Source organism: Dreissena polymorpha, chromosome 6 (assembly GCF_020536995.1).
Source record: "Dreissena polymorpha isolate Duluth1 chromosome 6, UMN_Dpol_1.0, whole genome shotgun sequence".
Lineage (NCBI taxonomy): Eukaryota > Metazoa > Mollusca > Bivalvia > Myida > Dreissenidae > Dreissena > Dreissena polymorpha.
The window spans coordinates 62,530,099-62,557,632 of NC_068360.1; the positions used below are offsets into that span (position 1 = coordinate 62,530,099).

Here is a 27,534-nt window from a genome sequence, read left to right on the forward strand (position 1 = left end):
GTGCAAATTGCACATGCATTTAGCCCAGTTTTCCCAAAACGAGGCACAGTTACCTACCTGGATCGTTTAGGGATGGAGGTGTCATAATTCTTCCCTTCGTTAGTTTGATTGTCTTCTGGGGCGCTGATATCAAAATAGTATTTAGTTGCTGATCAGTGACGGGAATCATTATCCCGAACTCGTCAGAATCAGTTGAATCGTGAAATTTTTTATGTGGGTGTGGCACAGATTTCTTTTTCGACTTGGCTTTACTTTCAGACGTTAAAAGCGATGAAACGGATGCATTCGTGAGACTTTTGGTTTCTTGGAAATTCGGAAATTTCTCTAATAAAGGCGACGATGACGGAGAAGTAGAGGTTGATAATGATGACAAAACTGGTGCTGAGGATGAAGAATTTGTCGACGATGTTTTAGACGAAGATTGTATTATATGTAGTTCTATTTCCGACTTTGATAACGGTTCTGATAATAACGAGTTTGAAACTATCGCTGATTCTTTTCCTACCCACGTCGTTGGTACAGTTTGTTTTGCTCGTGGTGGTAATGATGATGATGATAGTAATGAGGTTAATGTGGGTGATGGTGTTGTTGCTTCTGATGATGAAAAAGATTTTTTAAGTATTGCTAATAGGGATGATTTTTTAAATGGCGATTGTGGCGATGGTGATGATGATAAAGACGACGGTACTGACGATGATAAAGACGACGGTACTGACGATGATAAAGATGACGGTACTGACGATGATAAATACGACGGTATTGACGATGATAAAGACGGCGGTACTGACGACGATAATATCAATGACGATGATACCGATGTGAGCGATGACGACGGTGAAGATGATATTTTTGATGTTGCTGAGTATGATACTGTTGAAGACGATATTGAATCCGATGATAGTATGAATAACGATGAGCTTAATGATGATACTGCTTCTGCAGTTACTGCTGCTGATTTTGCTGTTGAAAATGATGACAATGATGATACAACTGATGCTCGTAATGGCTGGGATGAATATGACGATGATAATGATGAATAGTAGGATACGGAAGATGATTCGAATGATGATAATGAAGACGTCGATAAAGATGCTAACACTGCTGCTGCTTCTGATAATGTCGACGACGACGATGGTAATATTGATTGCCGTATATTCTGGACGGACATTTTTGTAATATTGTCGGAAGTACTCGAATTCGGTGGTGTTGACGGCGTTGTCTTCGGAGTGTAGGCCATACTCGTTGCGTTGCCGTAGCCGTCCTCATAAGAAGCTGAGAAAAATAACGAATTATAATTAAGCCTCGCTCTGAGAAAACGGGTTTCGATGCATGTACGTGAAGTGTCGTTCAGATTAGTCTCTGCAGTCCACAGAGGCTAATCGGAGACGACACGTTCCGCTTTTATGGAGTTTGTCTTTTAAAGGAAGTTTCTTTTAAACGAAAATCCAGTTCAGGTGAAAAGTATTGTCCCTGATAAGCCTTTGCGGACTGCACGTGCTAGTAAGGGACGACTCTTTGAACCCCGTTTTTTTGAGAGCGAGCATCAATTTTAAGTATCAAGTTGTATTGGCACAGCGGAAAATATGTTTACATACAGAACAAAATATGGTCAAGGTGCAGTTGCAACCCCCACCCACAAAGATGGTAGTATGTATTTATTACTATTACAAGGATATGTGCACAGTGTTTCGTAGACTTAAAAAATGTCATCAGTCTAAATGTATGCTAGTAAAAACGTTTTTTAATGAAATCAAAAGCGTTTCAAATATTTAATATAAATATAATTTTATTTCTTTAATAAGGGTTAGATAATTAATTGTTAAACACTTTTCCCAATAATCTTTCTTAGTTATGGGTGTAAAACGCATGTTTTAATATAATGTAGAGGCTAACTTTCTTTTTAGAATGAGGCTTCTTTGGATTTGTTTTCTGTGTATTTTTCAATATATGAAAACGTCCTTTCAAATAATGAACGAACATTGAACCGATGTTAATATAAAGGTTAAGTGTTTCAATATATGGCATCTGCTTATAGTTGAGATATCGGACTGTACATTGTTTGTGCGATTCTTTCTTCTTGCCATTTCTGATGTCGATTTGTCAGCTGTTATCTGTAATTCTTATTGAAGTTGCAGTCTTGCTAATTTAATATAAAATAAAGAAATGTTGCGATGTCAATAAACGCACAATATTTATTATTCAATAGGATAATACCTTATTCATCTATCTCAACCTGTCATTTGTAATATGTAATTCTTACTGACATTGCAACCTCGCTTATTTGATACGCAATACAGAAAATAAAGCACTATATGTTCATTAACGCACCCTACTTTGTCTTATAATTAGTTAACATAACACCTAATTCATTCATCTCAATTATTCTGACAACTGCTTTTTTCACTCTATAATGATTATAAATTAGGTTGAAATTCACATTTTTCAAATAAAGACAAATTGAGACATTTGAAATTGCTAAATCGGGGTAATGATGGACGAAATGGTTGTTTATATGAGCATATAGACTCACAATTATCAGTGAGATTGTCATCCGCCCTGTTACTAATTCATATGATATATAGCAAAATAGATGTTATAAGAGGTCAATGCTCTCACTAATGAGACAACCAGACGTGATTGTTCTTTCATAGGCGTGTTACGTCAAAGTAATTGTATTTCGTTCATCTGAAGAGCACTATATAGCACAGGTGGTTAGCGTGTTGCTATGATATTAATTAGTGAAAACATCATTTTGAATGATAAATAATCATATTATAACGAAAAATTAACTTTTCTGAAAAAAAAAATTCACTATCAAATATATATATAACAAGGTATGCAACTCAAAATCACCCCAAAACGGGGTGCATCGCTTTGAACAGCCATATCTTCATCAATTGTGCAGCGATTTTCACGATCTCGGTCTTATTCAACGCAGAAATGCATTTCCTTTCTGGAAATGTATATGTCTAGCAATATTTTTACAAATGCTGGGTCAATTTTTAAGAAATAACACGATACACAACTCGCTTGACCCAGTTGACAATGATCATGCAGTCCTTAAGACTCTAATCTTCACGGAGTAAGGGCATCTTCCCTACAAAGTTCATGTACCTCGATACCATAATTCAATAAAACGTATGAAAAAACATTATTAACGTTCTTGTCGTTACATTATGCATCAAGACTAACTGTCAAGCGCCGTTTGAAACCTTTGTTTACATACATTTCAACTAACTGACATTTTAAACAAACGAGTGATTTCATTGGTCCAATGCGGAGGTGTGTCTTTACAACTGTAGATTTCATTCATAAAGACTGCATGATCATTGTCAATTGGGTCAAGCGAGTTGTGTATCGTGTAACGGTGAATACTTTTTAATTGATGTACAATACAATGTCGCTGTTTCTAAAATCATTTGATACCATGTTATATCAATGACACGAAGTCGGAATGGTGTTTTCGTGTGTGTAAAAAAGCGCTTTTAAAATTGCATCCAACTCATCCACGACGATGTCTGCCATAGGACACTCAAAATACCATCCGAATCTGTTACAAGAACAGTCGAAGCCGAAACACCGCGTTACCGCAAATAAGCGATACATATATATGCACACAAGAATTTTAGTTATTACAACTGTTACTTACGAGATAATTTTTAAATCAAAGATTGATAGTCAAGCGTTAGTTACAACACGTAACACTGATGTACCATGAACTCGTTATCAGTTAATTTGTTTACATCGATCAACTTTGAAAACGCCTCGAAAAGCACTTTTTTGCGATTCTTGGAATTCGACATGCAAGGCAAAATACAGTATGGTTTTATAATCAAATCTGGTGCTCCTTTTATAAAGTCAGAGGCTGTGTCAGCAATTAAAAGATCCACATACCACTCCAAGTTTAAGCCTTTAAACGAATATTTCTCAAATACATATACAGAACAGAACAGAACACAACTTTATTTACATGTCCGGCACACATTTGTGCAGTAAGAGGAACAATATATCTTTAGTTATACAATATTTAAATAGACATATGCTTTATGGTAATCGGGGTATAGTAAATAAACATGTGCAGCAAACAACAACAGAAAGACAAAACATTATAACAAAAAACAGCGCTATATTTCAAGGTATTAAATAGCGTCGTATTTTTAACTCGAATAAATGATGGGGAGTATTACATATTTTTATATATGTAAATCAATAAGAACCATTAATTATTGTTTGTTAATTATTCTGTAGCGGTGGAGCTTTCATAAAAAGGTTTTTATGATGTAGCTGGCTGTGATTGAAACGTCCCCCCGACTTACAATTAAAACAAAAACAACATAATCTTACCAGCGCTACTGTTAAGCTGGGTCGCCACAACGGTCGCCACGATCAGCGACAGACTTAGTACAGAGGCCCCTAAACCGATGGCGATTTTCAGCCGCTTTTTTGTGCACGTTGGCGACGGCAGGCTTACGGTAAACCGGAAGTCACATCCGGGGGCGCTCTCCGGTGGGAACGGCGCTTTGGATACTATGGCCGACTTCGATGTTTTCATACCGGTATGGGCGATACTTTGGCTGTGCTTCTTTTGATGGATTCTTGCGCTTCTTGAAACTTTTGAAGTTTGATTTCCATCTGCACTTTTGGACGGCTTTTTAATTGACACATTTTTGTCGCTCGGATGTTTTAAACCATTATCATTCACACGGGACGACTGCCTTGATTTTTGGCTCTGTTTTCGATCTGGCTTTACGATCGACGTCTTGTTGTCTCGATTGTACTCCCTATTTTCAGAATGACCGTTTTTGAATGAGGTCTGAGTAATTGTATTGCCTGGGTTTCTTTTTGTAATCGTAGTATGTGGATGATGGTTCTTGGAATGTTTCGATACAGACATCCGTTTAGACGGCAAATCTGTTTCGCTCACTGTTTGAAGTACATCCGGAACACCATGCGCTCCCTTTCTACTACCTCCTCTCTCATCTCTATTTGAAGAAGGGCTCGGTTCCTGCACCGAAGAGTCTCGCCTATCTACCCACCCGCGCGTGCCTGTCCAAGGCTTCCGATCGCGTTCTATGTCGCGTTCCACTTCCAGCGCTAGTTGGCCGATCGCCTGTCGGACGGAATCCTTGTGCACGTAGTTTGTTTCCGGCCAGGACAAAGTCCTTAGAGCTAAGACATCGGCGACCGGATGTTGATAAACGTCCTCGGAACGACATCGCTCTCGAAACTTTGCCGATCTAGCTTCGTTGTGGTTCATGTTGGTTGTAAGATTGTGAAAGGTTTGAAATTAACACTAGAAGGAGGAACACATATGTTTAATCGTATTATACAATTGCGTCTCTGAAACGTTTGATATTTCTATACGTGCTTTTCGAACTTCATGTATATGTGAAAGTTTGTTATACCCTTTACGTTTCTTTAATGTTTGATATCTATACGTGATTTCCGAACTTCATATAAACGTAAGACTAAATGGTTTGTATTTGTGTATTTAGTATCACTATACAGAAGCATGGCTCAATATCCGTGTATCCATTAAAGATTTACCGACGTTAACGAAAGTTTCAACATCGTGTTTTTCATTATCCACACTCTACTTTCACGAAAGTCTCAACGTCACTATATCCGTTATCCATAAAAACACGTGACGAAGTTCTCAATATGCGATTATCTTACATCTGTTAATTCCCGTTTAAATACTGATTTGTTTATTAAAGATCCATATACGCACCAATATATGACGCTCTTAATATTGTTTTCAACCAAATATTCATAAACTAGCTCATGAAATAAATCCGCAATATTCGTGAATACCACATGCAAATATCCAAGTTTACGAATTTCTCACAATTCGTGTATCCAATTTGCATACATTCACATGTACACGTGAGTGATAACTATTTCGAATACTAGTATATGACAAATGCATTTAATACTTGCCTTAAATTAAAACCAACATTAATAGAACACTGGAGCACAGAAAAATCTAATTAAAACATATTTCGGGGAAAAACACAAACACGGTCCAGTGCATTTTATCTCTCATTAATGTCACCGTTTTGTCAATGCTGTTTGAAACGTGAAAGTTACATCTGTACAAATGGCAACCACGAAATTATGTTGATGGATTGCTATTAAACTTAAATAAAGTCTCTCACGTCGTTTATTTATCATCCGACTTGCAAACAGTGTAGCTTTGCGTCTCGTCGTTTGCGCTAATTTTTTTTTTATTTTCTTCTATGTATAAATAATAAGTTTTTGATAACCAAGCGTAAAGTTAACAATTGCATAAACAAGAGTAAATGTAATTAAAAATGCACAATTATTTTTTAAAAACATGAAATTTGCCATTTACCGATCATATATAAGTGATACAATTCACGATGAAGAATAAACATTTTGAACCAAAAATTAGCTAGTTTATAAAAGTATTAAACATGTAAAATGGCAGTTAATTAACCGAGTCCCATACTTGTTATTTGGATTAACTTTACGTAAAATGTAGGTTTTTGTTATCACCAACAGATTTAATAAGATCGATCTGCGGCTTTTGGTATACATTGTATAAACACTTTTTGAAACCTGTAACTAAAAAGGGGTTTGTTAGCAAACATATAGTGTACGTAGGTCTATCAATCATTTTTTTTTATCGCAAACATGTTTTGGCGTAGCTGTTTAATCCAGCTTTTAACCTTAAATGGCCTTTCTCAACAGCTTATAGAATTGTTGGGGAAATTTCCCGCCACTAGACCCGAATGAATACTTTCCAATTTTTCATTGGCTGATTTGACAGAAATGCCACAGGACATTGGCCACATTACTGCGTCTTTGTACATCGTATAGGAGTTTAATATGGACTGTTCATATGGCACATAGGTACACATTTTGACCCTGTTATAATTACGCATTAAATTCCATCTCACATAATTTCAGTGTCAGTTCACGTTCAGTAAATCGTCAGGGGAAGACGGCATGGACTATCGATAAACACCTGATGTCGATAACTCAGTATTTCTCTCAAGATATTAAATAACACTAATTTTAGGGACAGAAATGCATTGTGAGGAAAAAAGTACCGACATATAATAGTGTCATGATAAAACGGAAATCGTGTATTTATTATTGTGTGACATTGGCGGTCAACATGTCTGGAAATCGTTTCTGTCAGCCATAATTATGGCGTACCATTTGGGTAGAAAGTCAATAAGACTTTCTAGGTAAAAAGATAAATGTACTTCGACGTACAATATGTACGTCGAAGTACACAAATTGTGCTTTGAAGTACAAATATTAAATACACTTCAAAGTATATATTTTTACGTCGAAGTACAATTTGTACTTCGACGTACATGTTTGTACTTCGACGTACAAATTTTCTGAACAGCCAATCAAAACACTCGTCTCTTGAGCCGCTTTTCCTTCAGATTTATTCATAAACAATGTTTAAAGGGATCTTTTCACGCTTTGGTAAATTGACAAAATTGAAAAAAGTTGATTCAGATTCGTAAGTTTTCGTTTTAGTTATGATATTTGTGAGGAAACAGTTAATACTGAACATTAACCATGCTCTAATATAGCCATTATTTGCATCTTTTGACGATTTTAAAACCTAAAAATTATAAAGCGTTGCAACGCGAAACGATTGAATAATTTGGAGAGTTCTGTTTTTGTCGTTAAATTTTGTGAAACTACGAAGATTGCTTATATAAGGTATAAAATACGTCACGAATGTGTACTCGGCGGAATAGCTCAGTAGGCTAAAGCGTTTTTACTTCAGGACTCTGGCAGGACTCCAGGGGTCACTGGTTCGAAACCTGCTCCGGGCAATGTTCTTTTCCTTTTTTTAATTTTTTTCTTGATTTTTTACTGGAGCTTTTACGATCCAATGTTTACATTTATCAATATAAAGCATTTAATGAATAAGTTAAAAAAATGCCAAAATCTGTGAAAAGGCCCCTTTAAAATCTCTTTTTTAATTGAGGACAAAATGAATAAAAGTATCAAAATTAAAAAAAAAACACAAAGAAGGTTCAAGTATTAAATGCATTGAAATAGATTAGATACCAAATTGAAGAAGATTCAAGGCTACATTTTTTTAAATTTAAAATATCAAGCATGTTGTGATAATTTATTGATCATGCGGGGCGGAGTATCACGGTCCAGCGCATTACTGTGTAAGAAATTCCCAACGGTAACCGAACAGTTACCAAACGATTACGGGATTAAAAATGTATAATAACCTCCCTGGTTTGGTCGTATTTTGTGATAACCATTATTTGCATAAGTCAGATGTTAATTTCGCCACGCCAGGTCAATAAATTCTCACAATATATATGAGTTAGCGGTCGATAGTCGCATTATTTGGTAATAATAATAATAATAATAATAATAATGTTTAATAAATGCCCACAATACCTATGAGTTAGCGGTCGATAGTCGCATTAGTTGGTAATAATAATAATAATGTTCAATGTCAAATATCTCTAAAAGCAACAGATTTAAGACGTCTTCTGATTGGCTAACACTCAACGGTCAGTAAAAACTGTACGTCGATGTACAATTTTGTATGTCGAAGTACAAAAAAAATGTACTTCGACAAGTAAATTTTTCTTTTTACCTAGTAGGTCTTGTTGACTTTCGACCCATATGGTAGGCTACCAACATGTGTCAGTGAGCTATTAATACCACTCCGCGATTTTCAAAGATCTGCGTCATGCGAAAATGGGTCGCATGCCAAAATGCGTGGAGACTATCTCACGCTGGGCAATTGCGCAGGCTGGGCTTGAGCTACGCTGGACATCCCCATTAGACAACATATTCGCATGGCGCGTCTTACTCAAATGTTCACGTAACATATATTTCGATGGCGATACAAATGGTGGGAACTCTCGTAGTATACTTTTTAATCTACGAACACTATTTTGTGGTTTGAATATACATTCACTTTATAACAAACATTTCATGCGGTGGGTATGCGACTATCAAGTGAAAACAACAGCAACAACAACCGTTTATAATATGTTTTCATTTTAATTATTTACAAACGTTAATCGTCTTCATTTGTTCTAAGATAACGATATACCCCGAATATCTGTTTTAAGCAGATATTTTTTTGTTTTAATACAGACATATTGCTTTCCACTTTTTAAAGGATACTCAAGGGCAGAAATATTCCACTCCAAGTATGCTTGTTAAATATTTTTTATTTACATATAAAAGTTTAGTTTGCAAATATAATAGAAATAAGCTAAAAATGATGGAAAATTCATCATTAAATACCAAAAAAGCTCAGTGTCGTCACTAAAAAATTGGATCTGTAAGTTGAGTGGATACAAACAACTTTGCTTAGGGCATTATCGGATACTCATATTTTCATCTTAAGTTTTTTTTTTAACCAGATACTCAAACCGAGTGTAACAAAGACAATAAAACAATGTTTATGAATATTTTGTTTTGAAGTATGCAAATCAAGTATACAATAAAAGCTAGTTAAACAAGATTTCAACCCGAATGTAATCTTCACACCTTTCCAGCAGTGCTTATATCGTTTTTCATCACTGACAATGCAACTGATAAAACAGCTTAAATGTCAGAACACGACACAACATGTCACCGTGTATATGCATGCATGTATACATAATGTAGACTATTCATGAGCATCATGTTTGAGTGTAGGCGTACGAAGTCAAAATTAGGAACTATAAGTTTAGGACACGACTAATACCCTTTCGCCTAGAAATAATTAAAATGCCCTTCGTTAGACCTTTATACACGCAAGCTAATTGCATAGCGTCAACGTTGAATTTATTTGTTCACTTGTTCCACTATATACTCAAATTAACAGCGCAGGTGTCAACGTGGATGTCATTGTTGCGTAAGTCCTATTATAATGATATACGCGTATACACACAGTAGTATACACACAGTAGTTTCTTTGTTAAATTAATTTCAGCCGCTCTCTGGGAAAACGGGCTTAATGTGCGTTAAGTGTCGTACCAGATAAGCCTGTACAGTCCGCACCGGCTAATCAGGGCCGACGTTTTCCGCTTAAATAAATTCTCGCCAAGAAGATGCTTCCTTTAAACGAAATATTCAATAAAAGCGAAGACCAGGGTCGCCCCTGATACGCCTGTACAGGTTAACCTGCGACAACACTTTACGCACTTGTATTAAACCCGGTTTCCCAGAGCGAGGCTCATTTATTTCGTTGGTTCTGCACTCTCAGTAAGTTTTTCTGGGCGGCGTCGGGCGCAGCAGCACTTGATTACCACCACGAGCACAACGAGCGCGACGAAAAAGCCGCCGACAACGATCACCACTATGGCCCAGATAAGAATCGCCAAGCCTGCCACTGCAATGAAAAACACGTACGTGAGGTAAACAGTAGCCGTCTGCCACTGCAATGGAAAAACACGTACGTGGAGTAAACAGGAGCCGCCTGCCACTGTAATTAAAAACACGTACGTGAGGTAAACAGTAGCCGTCTGCCACTGCAATGAAAAACACGTACGTGAGGTAAACAGTAGCCGTCTGCCACTGCAATAAAAAAAACACGTACGTGGGGTAAACAGTAGCCGTCTTTTCATTGAAATGATCGTAACATTTGCAATGGTATCTGAGTGCACCGATTCAATGCATAATTTATTTGTTTCCTATAACATTTCCAAAACAACAGCTGTGTTTGTGAAACACAATGCCCCCACCCATATATTTGAATTTTGACCTTGACCTTTGACCTTGAAGGATGACCTTGACCTTTCACCACGCAAAACGTACAGCTCCCTGAGATACACATGCATGCCAAATATCAAGTTGCTATCTTCAATATTTGACATTTGACATTGACCTTTGACCTTGAAGGATGACCTTGACCTTTCACCACTCAAAATGTGCAGCTCCACGAGATACGCACGCATGCCAAATATCAAGTTGCTATCTTCAATATTGAGAACGTTATGGCCAAGGCTAAAGTTTTGGGACAGACACACACATACAATGACAGACAGACACACACATACTCTGACAGACAGACAGACAGACAGACAGACAGACAGACAGACAGACAGACAGACAGACAGACAGACAGACAGACAGACAGACAGACAGACAGACAGGCCATAAACAATATACCCCGATCATTCAATCTGGGGGCATAAACATAGAGTAGGTAGGTCGGCAAAATATTTTTGACGGTACCTTGTTTACCTATACAGAAGTCTTTCAAAATTTTTATAAGGAAGTTCAGTGACAGTTATTATCCAAATCTATCAGTCAAATGTCTGAATAAGTTAAAGTTAATTATGCGAAGATGATCGAATACATAGCAAAATGATCGAAAACATAATCTTATATAGCAAACTCATATCAAGGACCTGTCCTAAATATTAGAGTCGTTCGAGTTAGTGAAAACAATCAAGTTTTAATCCATATGTTACACCCATATAAGAAACGCAACTCACCTTTCTTTGCGCACGTCTTGTCTCCATAGTAACCGTCCTTACACGAGCAGCGACCACTGATGCATTCTGCGTCCGTCACACAAGTCGTTGAACTCGCGTTACAATGGGCGTCAACTACGGAAATATTATTTAATCCAGATTGAGAAATAAGAAGAAAAAAGAATGTATGCTTGATATATTTGACATAATTTCTATAATGTCTATTACATATTTTTTTAAGATGATTACATTTCAATGTGTGAACAAAACTCGGTAAACAGTGCATCTCCTTTTAAAGAAATTCACGTATAAACTTTCAGAATTATAAAACAATATTCTAAATCAATCTTAATAGCGGTGTTTTAAAATAAAACATATTGAGTATATAACCACTATTTGAAGAAACTAACAACGGCAATACATGCACACGATGAATCTATTAGATTTCGCATAATATCACGATATCTGACCCATATTTCACTAACTGGATATATAAGAAAGATTTTACAAAAACTATGCATGCGCATTAATTTTTTATTCTATCGTTAAATTTAAGTGATTTGGTTATATATCATTTTTTAAAGTAAAGAAAATGTCTTACATTTCCTTTTTTCCTATAGCTTCCTGTGCAATTAACTCATTATTTTCTCATTTATGCGAAACGCACACTGCGAATTTCGCATTTTTATTATATAAAAAAACACATTCATTGTACGTTATAGTTTGAACATCCGCTTCAGTTAAAGTTAACCCAACAAAATTATCCATAAGTGCATACATGACTTCCCCGAAAGTTTACCTTTCATTCGATACACGGATTGTAACAAAATAAACACTTTTGGCTAAAAAAATACTAAATCACGGATGTCAACAAAGCCGAAAAATGCCTCTGATAACAATTCCAACCACTTATTCGAATGCTAGTAAATTTGAAATTACCATCTTGTTAAAAATAGTCAAAGGTGAGTCGGTCTCCAACTTCAATCCATTTGGATACAGGCAAAATAAGTTCCAAGTGATTTATTAGCAACGTCGGTGAACCGTGTATTCTAAAGATGTGAATATGGTATAAAAAATAATGTAGGAAAGATGTAGAAATAATGAAATTTCAGACAATTTATCAGGTCTTAAATTCTTGTACACTAGTCTGTTATTTAAGGAAGATGTTTACTGAGTATTGAGGCATATGTATCTATATTATTCAATTACACATGTATTTAGCTATATATCGATGTTGTCGCTTGATCTGGTTGTAAGGAGTGTATGATTAGATAGACTTCATATTTGATTTGATGGATTATTTATTATTTATACCAACGACTCAGTGCACCACCTCTTTGGATGCGTGTTTAACAAAGTTAGTATGAGTCGCGCTCTGAGAAAACTGGGCTTAATGCATGTGCGTAAAGTGTCGTCCCAGATTAGCCTGTGCAGTGCGCACAGGCTATTCAGGGACAACACTTTCCGCCTAAACTAGATTTTCGGTAAGAAGGGACTTCCTTGAAACTAAAAACAACATAAAGCGGAAAGAGTAGTCCCTGATTAGCCTGTGCTGACTGCACAGGCTAATCTGGGATGACACTTTACGCACATGCATTAAGCCCAGTTTTCTCAAAATGCGATTCATATTTCAAATCTACGATAGGACATATTGTGTTGGTTGATATTTCCACAAATGTGGGTGAATAATGTTGTGATAAAAACATTAGCTTTCTATCTTTAACACCGTCCGTCCCTATGTTTCATCAGAAATAAGAAATCAGAAATCACATGTTCTGAACTCCATAATGTTCCAAACACCAGATAAAATGAAAATGTCCACACGTACATAATAATTGAAATGAAGTGTTAATGATGCATATTTAACCCATTTATGCCTAGCGTCTAGAAAAATGGCCTTGGCAAACAGCGTAGACCCAGATGAGACGCCGCATTATGCGGCGTCTCATCTGGGTCTACGTTGTTTGCTTAAAGAATAGAAATAAATATACTAGACATACCTTATTTTGGAAATAAATTGATCCAATTTAGAAGGATGGGAGAGTCCACTAGGCATAAATGGGTTAATGTGTGTGTACCGATAATACATAAACAACTCTAACTTGAAGTACACCGTACAAACTATGTTGAACTCCCCGCTAAATTAATAAACCTCACTTATTTCATAAATGCAGACTCACGCGTTTATCCATATATATATAAATATTCATATTGCAATACATTTTAACAATGCAACAATCATGACCATTTAATTGTTATAAAAGTATATTCAATATTTAAACATGCATACAAAGTTACAAGACATGAATGTACATGTACATACAGGTTAGCAATATACCTATTTAGTTGTAAAGCTTCTTAAGGAGTTTAGCTGCAATACCCAGTAAACCAACATAATGGACAAATATATACATGTACTCACTACGAGTAGCAAATATTCACTTGGTTGTTCATTTCTTTACGCAAACAATTGATTTTTGACTGCTGAAATCTGAAGAAATTGAATAAATTTGCCCTCTTCAGATTGTTCTAATAAGCCCACTGGATGAGCTAAAACGATATTGAATATTTATTTATTATGCCCATATCGTCTTCATTTCATAACGCACACAATTGATTTCTTAGAACCAAAGTCTTAAATTATTTAATAAATTTGGCCTTTAGAATGCTAATTTATGTCCATTAGATGATTTAAAACGATATCAAAAAAGGAGATATGTTGTCTGATAACAGTTCTGAACCAGTTATTTTGCAAGTATTTGACACGGTACGACACACATTTTTCAACTCATGATATCGTGCCAAAGTTTATTTTAAGGGAAATAGATCTATAAATAATTCATCTTGTGGCAGATCAACATTAAATATGATAAGAAATTGTTAAAAAAAACGAATTCAACGACGTCTGCGTACAGTGAAATTGCTTTTTTGTTACATGAAATTGCGCAATATCAGGGCCACCTGTTTTGTACTGAGCAATATGTGAGCCACGTTCTGAGAAAACTGGGCTTAATGCATGTGCGTCAAGTGTTGTCCCAGATTAGCCTGTGCAGTTCGCACAGGCTAATCAGGGACGACACTTTCCGCTTTGATGGTATTTTTAGTTTCAAGGAAGTCCCTCCTTACCGAAAATCAAGTTTAGACGGAAAGTGTCATCCCTGATTAGCCTGTGTGGACTGCACAGGCTAATCTGGGATGACACTTTACGCACATGCATTATGCCCAGTTTTCTCAGAACGCGACTCATATATTTTCAGCAACAGTTGCGCTGTTTAATTAGTGAGTTTGTTTTTTAAATTTTCTTTTAATGTGCAGATTGAAATGCTGACAAATCGGCTTTTAAATAACAGTTAATTTATTTTTTATTGAACAGTTGCAAGGACGCTTTTTTCATTAAAATTTTTCGGCATTCGCTTTTTCGGCAACAATATATCTAGATCTTGAAAGTAATGGATCTCACCATAGCCAATGCACGTGAGGTTGTCCGCCGCGGACACGTACAGAGTTCCGCACGTGCACGCCTTTTCTTTGCAGTCCGCATGCTCAATACAGTCGTCTGCTTCTGTGCACGTGGCGCCAACTGAAATAAAACATTTCCAAATATTCAGTTCTTAATCTTACTGAATTTTAATTGGTTTAAAATAACGAAACGGACTGCTTTTAGATAGCCTACTTTTTGTCAAAACGTGGTTGTGAACATGAGGAAATTTTGGGTTTAAAACAGCAAAGGGCTGTTTTTATATGGTGTGTTTTACCTATAATGACGCAAATCAAGACCAAATAAATATTATGTAGGAACTAGATGTGATGTTCTGACTGGTGCTCAATTGTAGCACAATTTTCAAATACTGTCATTTTCTTATCGCGACAAATATCAGTTTTTGCCATAAGATAAATGGATTGTAAAACTTTGGTACGTTCATGTATAGGAAGGCATTTCTCTGTCAATTACCAATTACACGTCTTTGTGTTAACCAATGACAATACTAATTGGGCAAACCTAAACACAAAATATTGTCCACTGTTTACTTCATCGAGAGGTCGCGAAAAGGTTAAATCATATCATTGTTACACATCCCCACACCGTGTTCACAATCTTTCACTATTGCCATATAATGAATACTGCCCCTAGTTTTAAAGGGATCTTTTCACGTTTTGGTAAATTGACAAAATTGAAAAAAGTTGTTTTAGATTCGCAAATTTTCGTTTTAGTTATGATATTTGTGAGGAAACAGTAATACTGAACATTTACCATGGTCTAATATAGCCATTATATGATTCTTTTAACGATTTAAAAACCTGAAAATTATAAAGCGTTGCAACGCGAAACGATTGAATAATTTGGTGAGTTCTGTTGGTGTCGTTTAATTTTGTGAAACTACACAGATTGCTTATATAAACTATATAATACGTCTTTCATATATACTTGGCAGGATGGCCGAGCGGTCTAATTGGTTTTTACTTCAGGAGTCCGGGGGTCACTGGTTCGAGCCCTGCTGCGTGCTACTTTTTTTTCCTTTTTTTAATTTTATTCTTGATGTTTTACTGGAGCTTTTTAGATCCAATGTTTACATTTATCAATATAAAGCATTTAATGACAAACTTCAAAACATGCCAAAATCTGTGAAAAGGCCCCTTTAAGTAGTGACCTGTTTTTTGATCGCACGTGACCCAGTTCGAACTCTGCCGAGATATTATTTGGGAAAAATGTTGTGATCAATTTTCATAAAGATTGGGCAATACATTTGGCATGGAGAGCATTCATATGATAAACTTTGACGACGGACGACGAATGACGGACAAAAGTCGATTACAAAGGCACACTCAGAGCATATAGCGCTTTGGTGACGCTAAGATAAAATCATTATTATTTGCATTGAAATCGAGTACAATAAATATTAAAAATAAACAATCCACTTGCAAGAGTATCCTTAAAATCCTTGACCACTAGTAAGGAAAACAATGAAGGAGTATAAATTCAAGCATGTTATTTATGCCGATCGAATTAACGAGTATCAGGTTAATTTTGAATATGTTTGCACAAAGTGACGTAACCTTACCATTTCCCGAGCACAGTTTATTGTCTCTATACATGGTGTAGCCTTCTCCGCACGTGCATCTGTCGCCCGTGCCGTTTGTGACGCCACAAATGGCGTTCTTGATACACCGCTGACCTGCGGTGATGTTGCATTCGACGCCCACTGTTGATATCAGAAACAAGGGTTACATAAAGTTAGCATGGTTATCGAGATGTTGAATGAAAATGATACATTTTGAAATGCGATCAGACAGCCCATCTGGACCAAATCCCGCTTATTGTTTTCACATACGCTCGAAATTGTGAGGACAAATCTTTTTAGCGCCTTTGCTTATTTGTTTATTACTTCCCATATTTGCAAATGTATAACAAGCGGGCATTTTAACGGACTTCGATTGAAATCAGTGAGAAATTGTCCCATTTATGATTTTTTAAGCGAAAGTGAAAAAACGACGATCGGGCTTTGGTAAGGGATGGTACTTTAAAGATTCGAAAGATGTGTCCCCTTGAAAACTTTCACAAACTGGTATGACTCTATCGACAAATAAACATAATGTGGTATATTTGAAGAATAGTCATATATACTTATAATTAATTGAAGTCCTTATTTTATCCCACTTTTACAGCGAAATCGGTTGATTAAAGCCCCGTTGATTAAATTTCATCTATAATCAACGGCAAGGCTATAATCAATGGCACGAAATGACGTCATCAACTGCCGAACCGGGACTACTTTTTCCCACGCACCTCGTCACCTGTATTTGCCAAGTGCATCAATAATAAAAACAATCTCAAATGTTTGTCAATCTTAATGACCTTAAAACAAAGGAAAGTAGCAAAAAACGAGTTTTTTGTCATTTATTGTCATTAAAACCTAGTATTAGGTAAATTTAGCACTATGCAAATAGGTTCTGTTGTTGTTGCTCCCCTTTGAAGAAGTCAGTTCGAGTTGCTCCCCTTTGACCGTAGAAAACAAACGTCTGTGTTCATTTACAAGATGTACTTGGATATGCGTCCATCTGATTTTTCTTTAAAGCATCTTTTCTACCTGGCAATACGCACAAATGACACTGCATCCCGGTGATTCTTGCGTCAACAATTGGGTGTCAACAAGTTAGGTCAGATGCTGAAGGCCATGGCAAAAGACGCCGGCTTTCTCAAGCACAAGAGAATAACGAACCACTCAGTTCACAAATTCCTGGTCCAAAAACTTCGAAATGCAAACATTCCACCCACTGAAACCATGGCCATAACAGGGCACAAAAATGTCCAGTCCATAACCAATTATTCCAACATATCTGTTGAACAGCAGCAAAAGTGTTCATTCTTGCTTAGTCCAGTAAATGTAACAATCCAACAGATTCCTCTTGTTCACCTTCACGCACTGAAACTATGGCCGAAATGCAGCCTAGACAACCGATGTCTACCGTCGAACAAGTTGATCTTGATGTTCGCCCCACCCAGTCACTTCACTTGCAAATGTCTTTCTCTAGTTCGAACAACTTTGCCTCACAATTCTTTGGTGCCACTTTCAACATTCAAAATGTTAATGTATAAAATTAGCTTAAATCCAAGTAATCTTTGTTATTTTGTCACGAAATAACCACATATTATAACAAAGAAGGAAATATTGTGCACCTCGTGATCGACTCGATAGTTTGATATCGAAAGTGAATTGTGTGTGGTGTTAGGCTACGTTGTAAACAAATGTAGTTCCTTGTATATAACAACTTAATGCCATATTGATATCATAAAACTTAAAGATTTGCAATTCAATATGATTAAAATTGTAATAAATAACGCTCGACACTTTGTTACAGAACGATATTCTGATTAAAAAAAAAATGATTTTTTGATCAGCGGTTATTTTTGGAACGCGGAGTAATACACTGACCTTGGTTACACTACAGTCATTATCAAAGTACGACAAACACTCATGAAAACTTATTTTGTTTAAATAAAAATAGTTTACTGAATAAAAAGTGGGATAAATAGAATAATAGGTTAGTGTTGATTATAGATCAGGTTTATCATGCTCGGCACGAAAACGAAAAAGCACTCGCCAAGGCTCGTGCTTTTTGTTTTCCAAGCCTCGCATGATAAACCTGATCTATAATCAACACTAATCTATTATTCTCTATTTATCCCACTTTTACAGCGAATTCGGTTGATTAAAGCCCCGTTGATTAAATATCATCTATAATCAACGGCAGGAAATGACGTCAATATTTCGACGAAATGACGTCATAAATCCAACGAAATTATCCAGTCAAACTAATTTTGTTTAAACAAAAAGGTTTACAAAATAAAAAGTGGGATAAATAGAATAATAGATTAGTGTTAATTATAGATAAGGTTTATCATGCTCTGCACGAAAACAAAAAAGCACTCGCCAAGGCTCGTGCCTTTTGTTTTCTAAGCCTCGCATGATAAACCTGATCTATAATCAACACTAACCTAGTATTCTTTATGAAATGTATATATGTAATACATGTCTTTGTTAAAACTCTCTTTTACAATAAACTTCTATGTTTAAGCTGTATGTGTTTCAAACGAACAAAACAGTTTTGTCAAAAGTATACATGTTTTATGTAATAACGAACTAAACGTGTATACATTTTGTGGAATTTGATTGATAGAGCTTATTCAGAACTCAACTAATCCTTAGATATAAACATCTTTGAAGCGCTTTATTAAATTGTATCACATAAATGTTCGCATATTGACAACATAATTAAGATCACTTTTTATTATTTTAGTGAGAACGTTTTTTATCCCACTTTTACAGCGAATTCGGTTGATTAAAGCCCCGTTGATTAAATATCATTTATGATCAACGGAAGGAAATGACGTCAATATTTCGACGAAATGACGTCATAAATCCAGCGAAATTATCCAGTCAAACTAATTTTGTTTAAACAAAAAGGTTTACAAAATAAATAAGTGGGATAAATAGAATAATAGATTAGTGTTGATTATAGATCAGGTTTATCATGCTCGGCACGAAAACGAAAAAGCACTCGCCAAGGCTCGTGCTTTTTGTTTTCTAAGCTTCGCATGATAAACCTGATCTAAAATCAACACTAACCTATTATTCTCTATATTTGCGACTGATGACTAGATTAAAACAAACACGGTTAAACGAGTTCTGAATAACAAGTGTTGACCGTACGGCATACTCAGTAATCATCCATGGTTAAAGATGAAAGTATGTGAGTGTTTTACAAGAAAAGTACGTCAATCAATTAAATCCCCCCTTAAATTAAAAAGGTTACTAACACAAAGTTTGAGAAGTTTACATATATTTAAATTAGAATCATGCAGTCGTTTTAATACAAAATTTAAAGCATCGTACTCATATTACTAAAGTATTTGTTACTTTGCACCCTTACTGCTCCTTATACTGGCCATTCTGAAATTTCTCGAGCAAATTTATATTTGTAACTTGGTAAGATGAAACCAGAAATATTATTTGTCTACCTTTACACGTATTGCAGTCTTATTTTTTCAGGGACTGAACCAAGTCTTACCTTTTACCCTACATTCAGTGTTGTTCGAATTGGAGGTGAAACCAGTCTTGCATATGCAGCTGCTGGAACATTCTGCGTTAGGGATACAGTCTGTGTCGTTGGAACACACTCCTCTTACTGAAATCATTTTGAGTTTTTTTACCAAAACATTCAATTATGTTTTACTTGCAATACCCACACAAAAGGTAACTAATGCTCAATTTATGCGGAATAAATAACATTTCGCCCCCCTGGGTGCAAAGGGGACCATGTGACATTTAAATTTGAGGGCACATGGTACCTTTTGCACCAATTAGGCGATTTATTATTTTAAAAGCACTTAAACGCAAAAACATCAACAAATATTTCGTACACTATTTCGAAAAATTAAGAAGACACATAAACACTCATTTAAGTTCCTTAGAGCGATAGCAAAAATTTCAACGCTAGATATAGTCTAGTAACATAGATTAAACAAGATACGAAATGCTCGTTTTTGTGTTTTGTGGGACAATATATTTGACACATGTTCATGCACCAAGTTAGTGTTCGTGTGTCGTATGAATTGATATCGTTGCGGGAAATTAAAATGGAATAGTATGCCACAAAAACATACAAACGAGCATTTTGTATCTCGTTACATCTATGTTACCATACCACATCTAGAATTGAAATGTCGGCTATTGCTATAAGGAACACTGATTAATGTATGGGTTAACTTTGTTTTACGAAGTCGTTTGCGAAATATTCATTGATTGTTAGTATTTATGTTACTTTAATCAAGTCGTGTTTTTTTTGTGGATTATACTTCCTTTTAAAATTTTGAGGAAAAGTACGCCCAACATTCCGATCAGAAAATCTTACTAATTATGTGCCTATTTGAAACAACAATAACTACAAAATAACAAAGGCTATGAACGTAAAGAAATCAGAATTGGACTCTGTTTACGTTTATTGTGTCACGACGAACTATGCGACACGATTTTGTAAACTTAAAAAATCAGTATGTCGGAAAAACATATCAAACTTCTTTTTAACTGTGTTGTTATTATATATATAATATATAATAATAAATGCAATGTAAACTGCTTATGAGCTACTGCTAGATGGTTTTTAGGTTTACGACACATCTAAACATATATAAACGCCGATCTTCGGAAACAGTTCTTAGAAATGTCAGTATATTTCGTTAAAAGCCCATAAACCCTCAAAATCCACGAATATGTCGTACACTATTTCGAAAAAAAAATTTAACGCACAAAAATTCAATATTCCGTTTAGCAATAGCCAAAATTTCAACGCTAGATGTGGCCTTGTAACATAGATTTAATAAGATTTTTGCGGAACAATATATTAAACACATGTTCATGTATCAAATTAGTGTTCGTGTGTCGTATAAATAGATATCGTTGCGGGAAATTAAAATGGAATAAATTGCTCAACACATAAATAAAAACGTGCATTTTGAATCTATGTTACCATACAACATCTTGCGTCAAGAGATGTTTGCTATTGCTATAAGGAACTTTGATTTTTTATGTGGTCACTTTATTTTTGTTTCGAAATATTGTATGAACTATTTGTGGATTTTGAGAATTTGTATTCCTTTAATTACCTTGCATTTGATATTTGTTTTTATATAATTTATTTTGTAATAGTACTACCTGGTTTCCCCCCTAATCTATAATCGACTTCATGTTCTTCTATACAAAAGATAACTAGCGAGAAAACAACCCAACGTACGTATGTTTAAAATCAGGGTTAACGCTATGTGATTCTTTAAATTTAGATGACACGTTTTGAATACAATAATTGCCATATATTGATGTACCAAATTGTACATGTTTTTGAAGTCTTAAATATAATATGTTTAACTTAATGTTTTACCTCAGCCATGTTATAACACAATTACGCAATTGACACATGTATTTGGACAGATCAGGCATAGCTAAGGTACATCCTTACGTGTTTATCAGGTCACCTGATAAAAAGCTGCCGTTCGATTGGTATTCTTCTATTTGAATGTTAAAGTGCTTTATCCTTGATAAATACCTTAATGTATGCTAAAAAATCGATGAAATCCGTCGAGTTAGCTCAAGTTATGTTCCGCAAATATTAAAATGTGTGTTTCATTTACAAAAACAAATGGTCTGGAAGAAAGCAAACATGTGCCACGTCCATACGTGCATGAAATGATTTTTTGTTATTTTGTGATAGCGAGAAATAAATTTCAAGGCCACGCCTTTTTTGTCTACGCTGGAAACTAAGCAACCAATGCGGCATTAACGAATAATCCAATTGATAAATATCATATATTTAAACTTTAAATTTCGTTTAAAATGAAAAAAGGGGAAAAATTGTTTTGAACACTTCTTACTATACGCAAACAACTGTTTAAAAATCAAATCCTTCCTTTAGGTCATTTAGTTGTAGCTCAGTGGACTGCATAAAAGCGTCCGATATACAGGGCAGGACTTCAATAAACTTGATATCGTAACATACCTTTAGCTAAACATTTCAGGTTAACATTTGTAAATCCGTCTTTGCAGCGACAACTTGTCTCACAGTCTGCGTTCTCAATCTTGCATGTGGCGGTCGGGTCCAGGAAATCTAGCGACGATAGCGACATGGTGATCACATATGGCATCTTACCCATAACGCGAACGTCAAATCTTGGTTAAAGTATGTAGGATTTGACTTCAATTTGAATTATCGTATATAAAACGCATTTTGTCATTGCGTGAACCTTATGGGGAAAACGTACCGTACTACAACGAATTAACGGGCGAGTTAAAAATAATATTGCATGATATGTCATCGAATTTCATTTATCACGTGCATTAAAAATAGTTTGCAAATCAACGCGTTGCTTTCAAATTTATGGCCGTATTTAGATGAAATAACGGTACGCAATTTGTCAGATAATTGTTATAGTGCGTATGAAAAGGTGTAACATTTTGTTTTGCTCATTTTAGGATTAAATATTCTCCGAAATACAAACAATGTATAGCATGAGAAGAAAACGTTTCATAGCAATTAGAATAATGATTCCCCTTTACAATTTAAACAATATATACGTAATACTTATTAAAAAATACATTTGCAGACTTATCATATTCTGTTAGTGATATGATGTTGATCATTTTAAGAAATTTGCAACAATGTTCTTTTCAATCAAGATTTTAATTTGCACAAGATGTGTATATTTAAGTAATAAAATACAATCACGCGGTTTCATTATCCAATTGTCTTGCTCAAAATTCTTGCTAACACATTCAGAAACATGGCGTAGCGATCTATGGCAGTCTTCTGGTTACAAAATGCAATTTAATGTTGAGTGATAAAATACTGAAAATTATTTTATAAATAATTCCCAATATTTTTTTCACTAGTCACACTAGATAATTATTTTGTTGGGATTAAATTTTGACTTGAGGTTTAGATTAATGCATTTCTTTTCACTATTGATCATAGTAGTTATCAAAAAGAGATGATACACAGAAGTTCATGTTATAACGCAGTTACAAGTCACAAAAGTTAACAATCGTTATAGAATCAAATGATATGCTTCACCACTAATCAAGCGAAAATGGCTCATGAAGTAATTTTCTCAATTTACCGAGAAAATTAATCCACACAAACAAATATCCTGTATACAATTATGTATTTTCTAAAGGTAAAGTAAATATCGCCAAACCTTGGTGAATGCTTCCATGAAGTGGCGGGAGTATCATGAAGCACACCAAAATCTGAAACATACACAGCAACTACACGTCAAAATTATTCGGACACAACAGCGATAACGTAACGAATGGAATTGCAATTTAAAGGGATCTTTTCACGCTTTGGTAAATTGACAAAATTGAAAAAAGTTGTTTCAGATTCGCAAATTTTCGTTTTAGTTATGATATTTGTGAGGAAACAGTAATACTGAACATTTACCATGGTCTAATATAGCCATTATATGCATCTTTTGACGATTTTAAAACCTAAAAATTATAAAGCGTTGCAACGCGAAACGATTGAATAATTTGGAGAGTTCTGTTTTTGTCGTTAAATTTTGTGAAACTACGAAGATTGCTTATATAACGTATAAAATACTACATGTATATGTACTCGGCGGAATAGCTCAGTAGGCTAATGCGTTTTTACTTCAGGACTCTGGCAGGACTCCAGGGGTCACTGGTTCGAAACCTGGTCCGGGCAATGTTCTTTTCCTTTTTTTAATTTTATTCTTGATTTTTTACTGGAGCTTTTACGATCCAATGTTCACATTTATCGATATAAAGCATTTAATGAATAAGTTAAAAAATGCCAAAATCTGTGAAAAGGCCCCTTTAAATGCAGTGTTTTCTGAATTCAGAGATATTGTTCAGAATCAATTGTAAGATATTACATTTTTGAGATTTACGTGCATATTGTTATACAAAAATAGTGGAGAGATCCAAAATGAATTATGATTGCGCAGCTGACATTCTTATTTCAAGAAAATACCAATACGTATATATAGGAAGGAAGTACAAATAATTAAATATAGAAAAAATAAAAATAAAAATAATAAACAAGATGTGTTTATGAAACAATATGTCCACCCCCCCCTATATATTTGACCTTTGACCTTGAAGGATGACCTAGAACTCGACCTTTCACCACTTGAAATGTGCAGCTTCATAAGATACACATGCATGCCAAATATCAAGTTGCTATCTTCAATATTGCAAAAGTTATTGCCAATGTTACCGTTTGACGCAAACAAACAAACCAACAAGCCAACAAACAGACACGGCATAAACAATATGTCCCCAAGTATATACAAGGAGACATTTTTTTTTAAAGAATTTAATTTAAAAATCTACAATTTACAAGTATTACAGTAGATCGATGTGCTTGAGTGAAACAGACAATGATGTCGGGGCTGGGTTTTCACTCGTCGTCAAGGAGCTCATATATCTTGTTATAAACACTTTCTGATGTACAAAACGTGAAACATGTTCATGGAATGTTTTTAATTGCATTAAGAAAGAATTACTTAAAATATAAAGGATTTTACGAGTCCATTGATAGAACATTACGATAAGGTGCGATCACTGCGAGCATAATCGATAATTTCATTAGAAATAGAAATACCGTTTCCAAAAAAAGGCAGCACGAATTAGTATGTTTATTTTAAAAAGAATATAGCTATTGTTAAAGAATCACATATGTATAGTCAAATACTGCACGCGAGTAAATATAATATGATTCTAACACACAATTTAAAGACTTTCAGTAAGATCAGTCGCTTTTACCTTGAATTATCGAAAAAAAAAGAGTTTGCTTTTTGCATTTTCCGCTTTTGTGTCGGACAAATGTTTTAAAACAAAATGCAATGCTTATAAAATAACTTTTATTTAATATGTCGCCTTTTATTAACATTGCTGTTTATGCGTTTACAATCTCCACGCAGAGTTGTCGTTCCTTGCTCTCACATACACCTCTGCGAAAGGCTCAGCCTGCTATATTGCCCAGAAACTGGGCAAAACCGAACAAACGCATTCAAAGTATATTTGATTTGGATTTTTTTGGATCAGAGGCGTAAAATAATGTAATAGGAATTTTAAATTTACGATACATCGTGCAAAAACTTGCGAGTTTTAATGCAACTCTTTGGAACTATTTTATTGCCCATTTTCGCAGATGGAATCATTCCACGCACTTCCCAAATGTAAACAATTTAACATAATTTTTATTGAGTGACGTTAGGCATTGCTTCGACGTATGTATGTATGTATGTTTGTTAACATCAAAAAAACATATCAATTTTATAATAATGAATTAAGACTAATATAAGATATTATGGTATGAGGTGGTTTTCTTTAATGCAGTGCATGTAATGTTACCGTCGTGCAAGAGATTGTTAGGTATACTGTAACCTCCATGATGAACGCTTGAAATGATCATGTCATGAATGAGACGTTTTCATAAAAATAGTCCGTTCTGAGCCCATCACAGAGGTGAATGTAATGTAACCGTTGTGCAAGAGATTGATGCGTTTAGTGTAACGCACTAGACAACTTTGTCCACGTTTATCCAGATTGATACTGTATTTTACACATTATAATTGAATTTTATAAACTTGTTTAAGCTAGCAATCGTTAAGTCGTGCATACAACAGCATGATATCGAAATAACTGTTTAAAATACTATCACTATAGTTCTAGGTCATATTTGAAACTAACCTTTTTAAATCGGTGATTTGTTGTCAAAAAAGAAGCGATTTGCTTTGTATTTGGCCTTGCTTTATTTTTGGATTCCAGGTTGAAAATAAGCTTCTGTTTGGATGACTACCACGATTGCTGACATGGTCGAATAGACACTAGAATATGCCATGTCATTTGACCTCTTAAAATCTTATTTCAGCCAATATTTTGACTAAGTTATTATTTTCAGAATCAACACAGGACTGTTTACTGCGAATGTTTGAATTGTTGTACATATATCCTCTAAATCAATGTTCAAGACGGATATTTGTACATTGTACGTGCTTATGCGTTCAACTCATGGGCGAATGCGATTGGTATGTACAACCAATTGTCTCTTAATCAACATATGTTGAGTACCAACAGTTAATTGAAGAACACACATGCAGTCATCTGATATGATACAAAAAGCCAGACGTGTTACGTTGACATTTTCAACACATGGGCTAGTTAGCAAATTGATATAAATTAATAATAAATTATGTATTGGTCATTGTAAGTTAAAATACGAGATTTCTTTCGCTGGTTTTTTCAAAGGCACACATTCACAGCTCAGCATATATCAACACGCGAACTAAATTACGACACAGAGTTTTACCTTTTTCGTGTACACGCATACATTTCATTCATTATAGTGTTAATATTTTGTGTTTAACGTTTTAAAATGCTCGAACATTATTTTCGTGTTCATAACATACAGATAATAAATAATATACAAAAGTCAAACTTAATATAATCCATGTAATCTCAACGTTTCGGCTGAGAAGCATTCCTTAGGTATGACAAAACGTTGATATAGTAAAATAATTATTTACACTGCCAAATAACTGTACAAAAAGTCGTCCACCTACTTTTATATTTATGAGGTAGTCCATTTCCACAATTTCATGAATTTTGCACAACTATTGTGTTGTTGATCTATGATTGTAGTATGTAAAGCCTACACCGAACACACTTACGTGGACTTATGAATACATAAATGATCTTCAGTGAAATATGACACCTTCTTTTAGGACATAAACGCCCGATTGGTTTTTGTAGGCGAACAGTATAATAATAGTCGGTTGGGTGTCTCAATAGTGCATGTTAATCTGATAAATTTAAAGTACTACGATTGAAGTGTAAGTAAGTGTTTTCGGCGTAGCTCTTTAACCCAGCTTTTCACCTGTAACGACAGCAACAGCCAGTAAAACGTTTGAGACATTTTCCCACCATTAAATATTCACGATTATTGTCATATTGCACTACGTGCTGCAGTATTTTTCATAACATGTAATTATTGCTAATCCCCTTTGTTCCCTACCATGATA

At 35.0% G+C, this 27,534-nt stretch overlaps 2 protein-coding genes across 2 annotated transcripts; one reads left to right on the plus strand and one right to left on the minus strand.

Annotated features, from left to right (window-relative positions):
- Positions 1 to 339: 339 nt before the first annotated feature.
- LOC127835729 (prostatic spermine-binding protein-like) lies at positions 340 to 1,040 on the plus strand. The gene is made up of 2 exons (XM_052362164.1): positions 340 to 350; positions 437 to 1,040. Exons 1-2 carry the CDS (start codon positions 340 to 342, stop codon positions 1,038 to 1,040), a joined length of 615 nt encoding a protein of 204 aa, XP_052218124.1.
- Positions 1,041 to 9,159: 8,119 nt separating this feature from the next.
- On the minus strand, positions 9,160 to 27,215 carry LOC127836462 (stabilin-2-like). The gene is made up of 8 exons (XM_052363111.1): positions 27,076 to 27,215; positions 23,683 to 23,734; positions 22,488 to 22,595; positions 20,007 to 20,123; positions 16,499 to 16,639; positions 14,899 to 15,018; positions 11,460 to 11,573; positions 9,160 to 10,351 (listed from the first exon to the last, which is right to left on the minus strand). The coding sequence occupies exons 1-8, from the start codon at positions 27,097 to 27,099 to the stop codon at positions 10,200 to 10,202; spliced, it is 828 nt and encodes a 275-aa protein (XP_052219071.1). The 5' UTR covers positions 27,100 to 27,215; the 3' UTR covers positions 9,160 to 10,199.
- Positions 27,216 to 27,534: the final 319 nt, after the last annotated feature.

Coding starts and splice junctions, on each gene's coding strand:
- LOC127836462 (XM_052363111.1), bottom strand. CDS start 27,099: ATGGACTACCTCATAAATATAAAA. Junction 20,124..22,487: donor CCTGAAATGTTTAGCTAAAG/GTATGTTACGAT, acceptor AAATGATTTCAG/TAAGAGGAGTGTGTTCCAAC. Junction 15,019..16,498: donor TAAACTGTGCTCGGGAAATG/GTAAGGTTACGT, acceptor GTTTTATTTCAG/TTGGCGCCACGTGCACAGAA.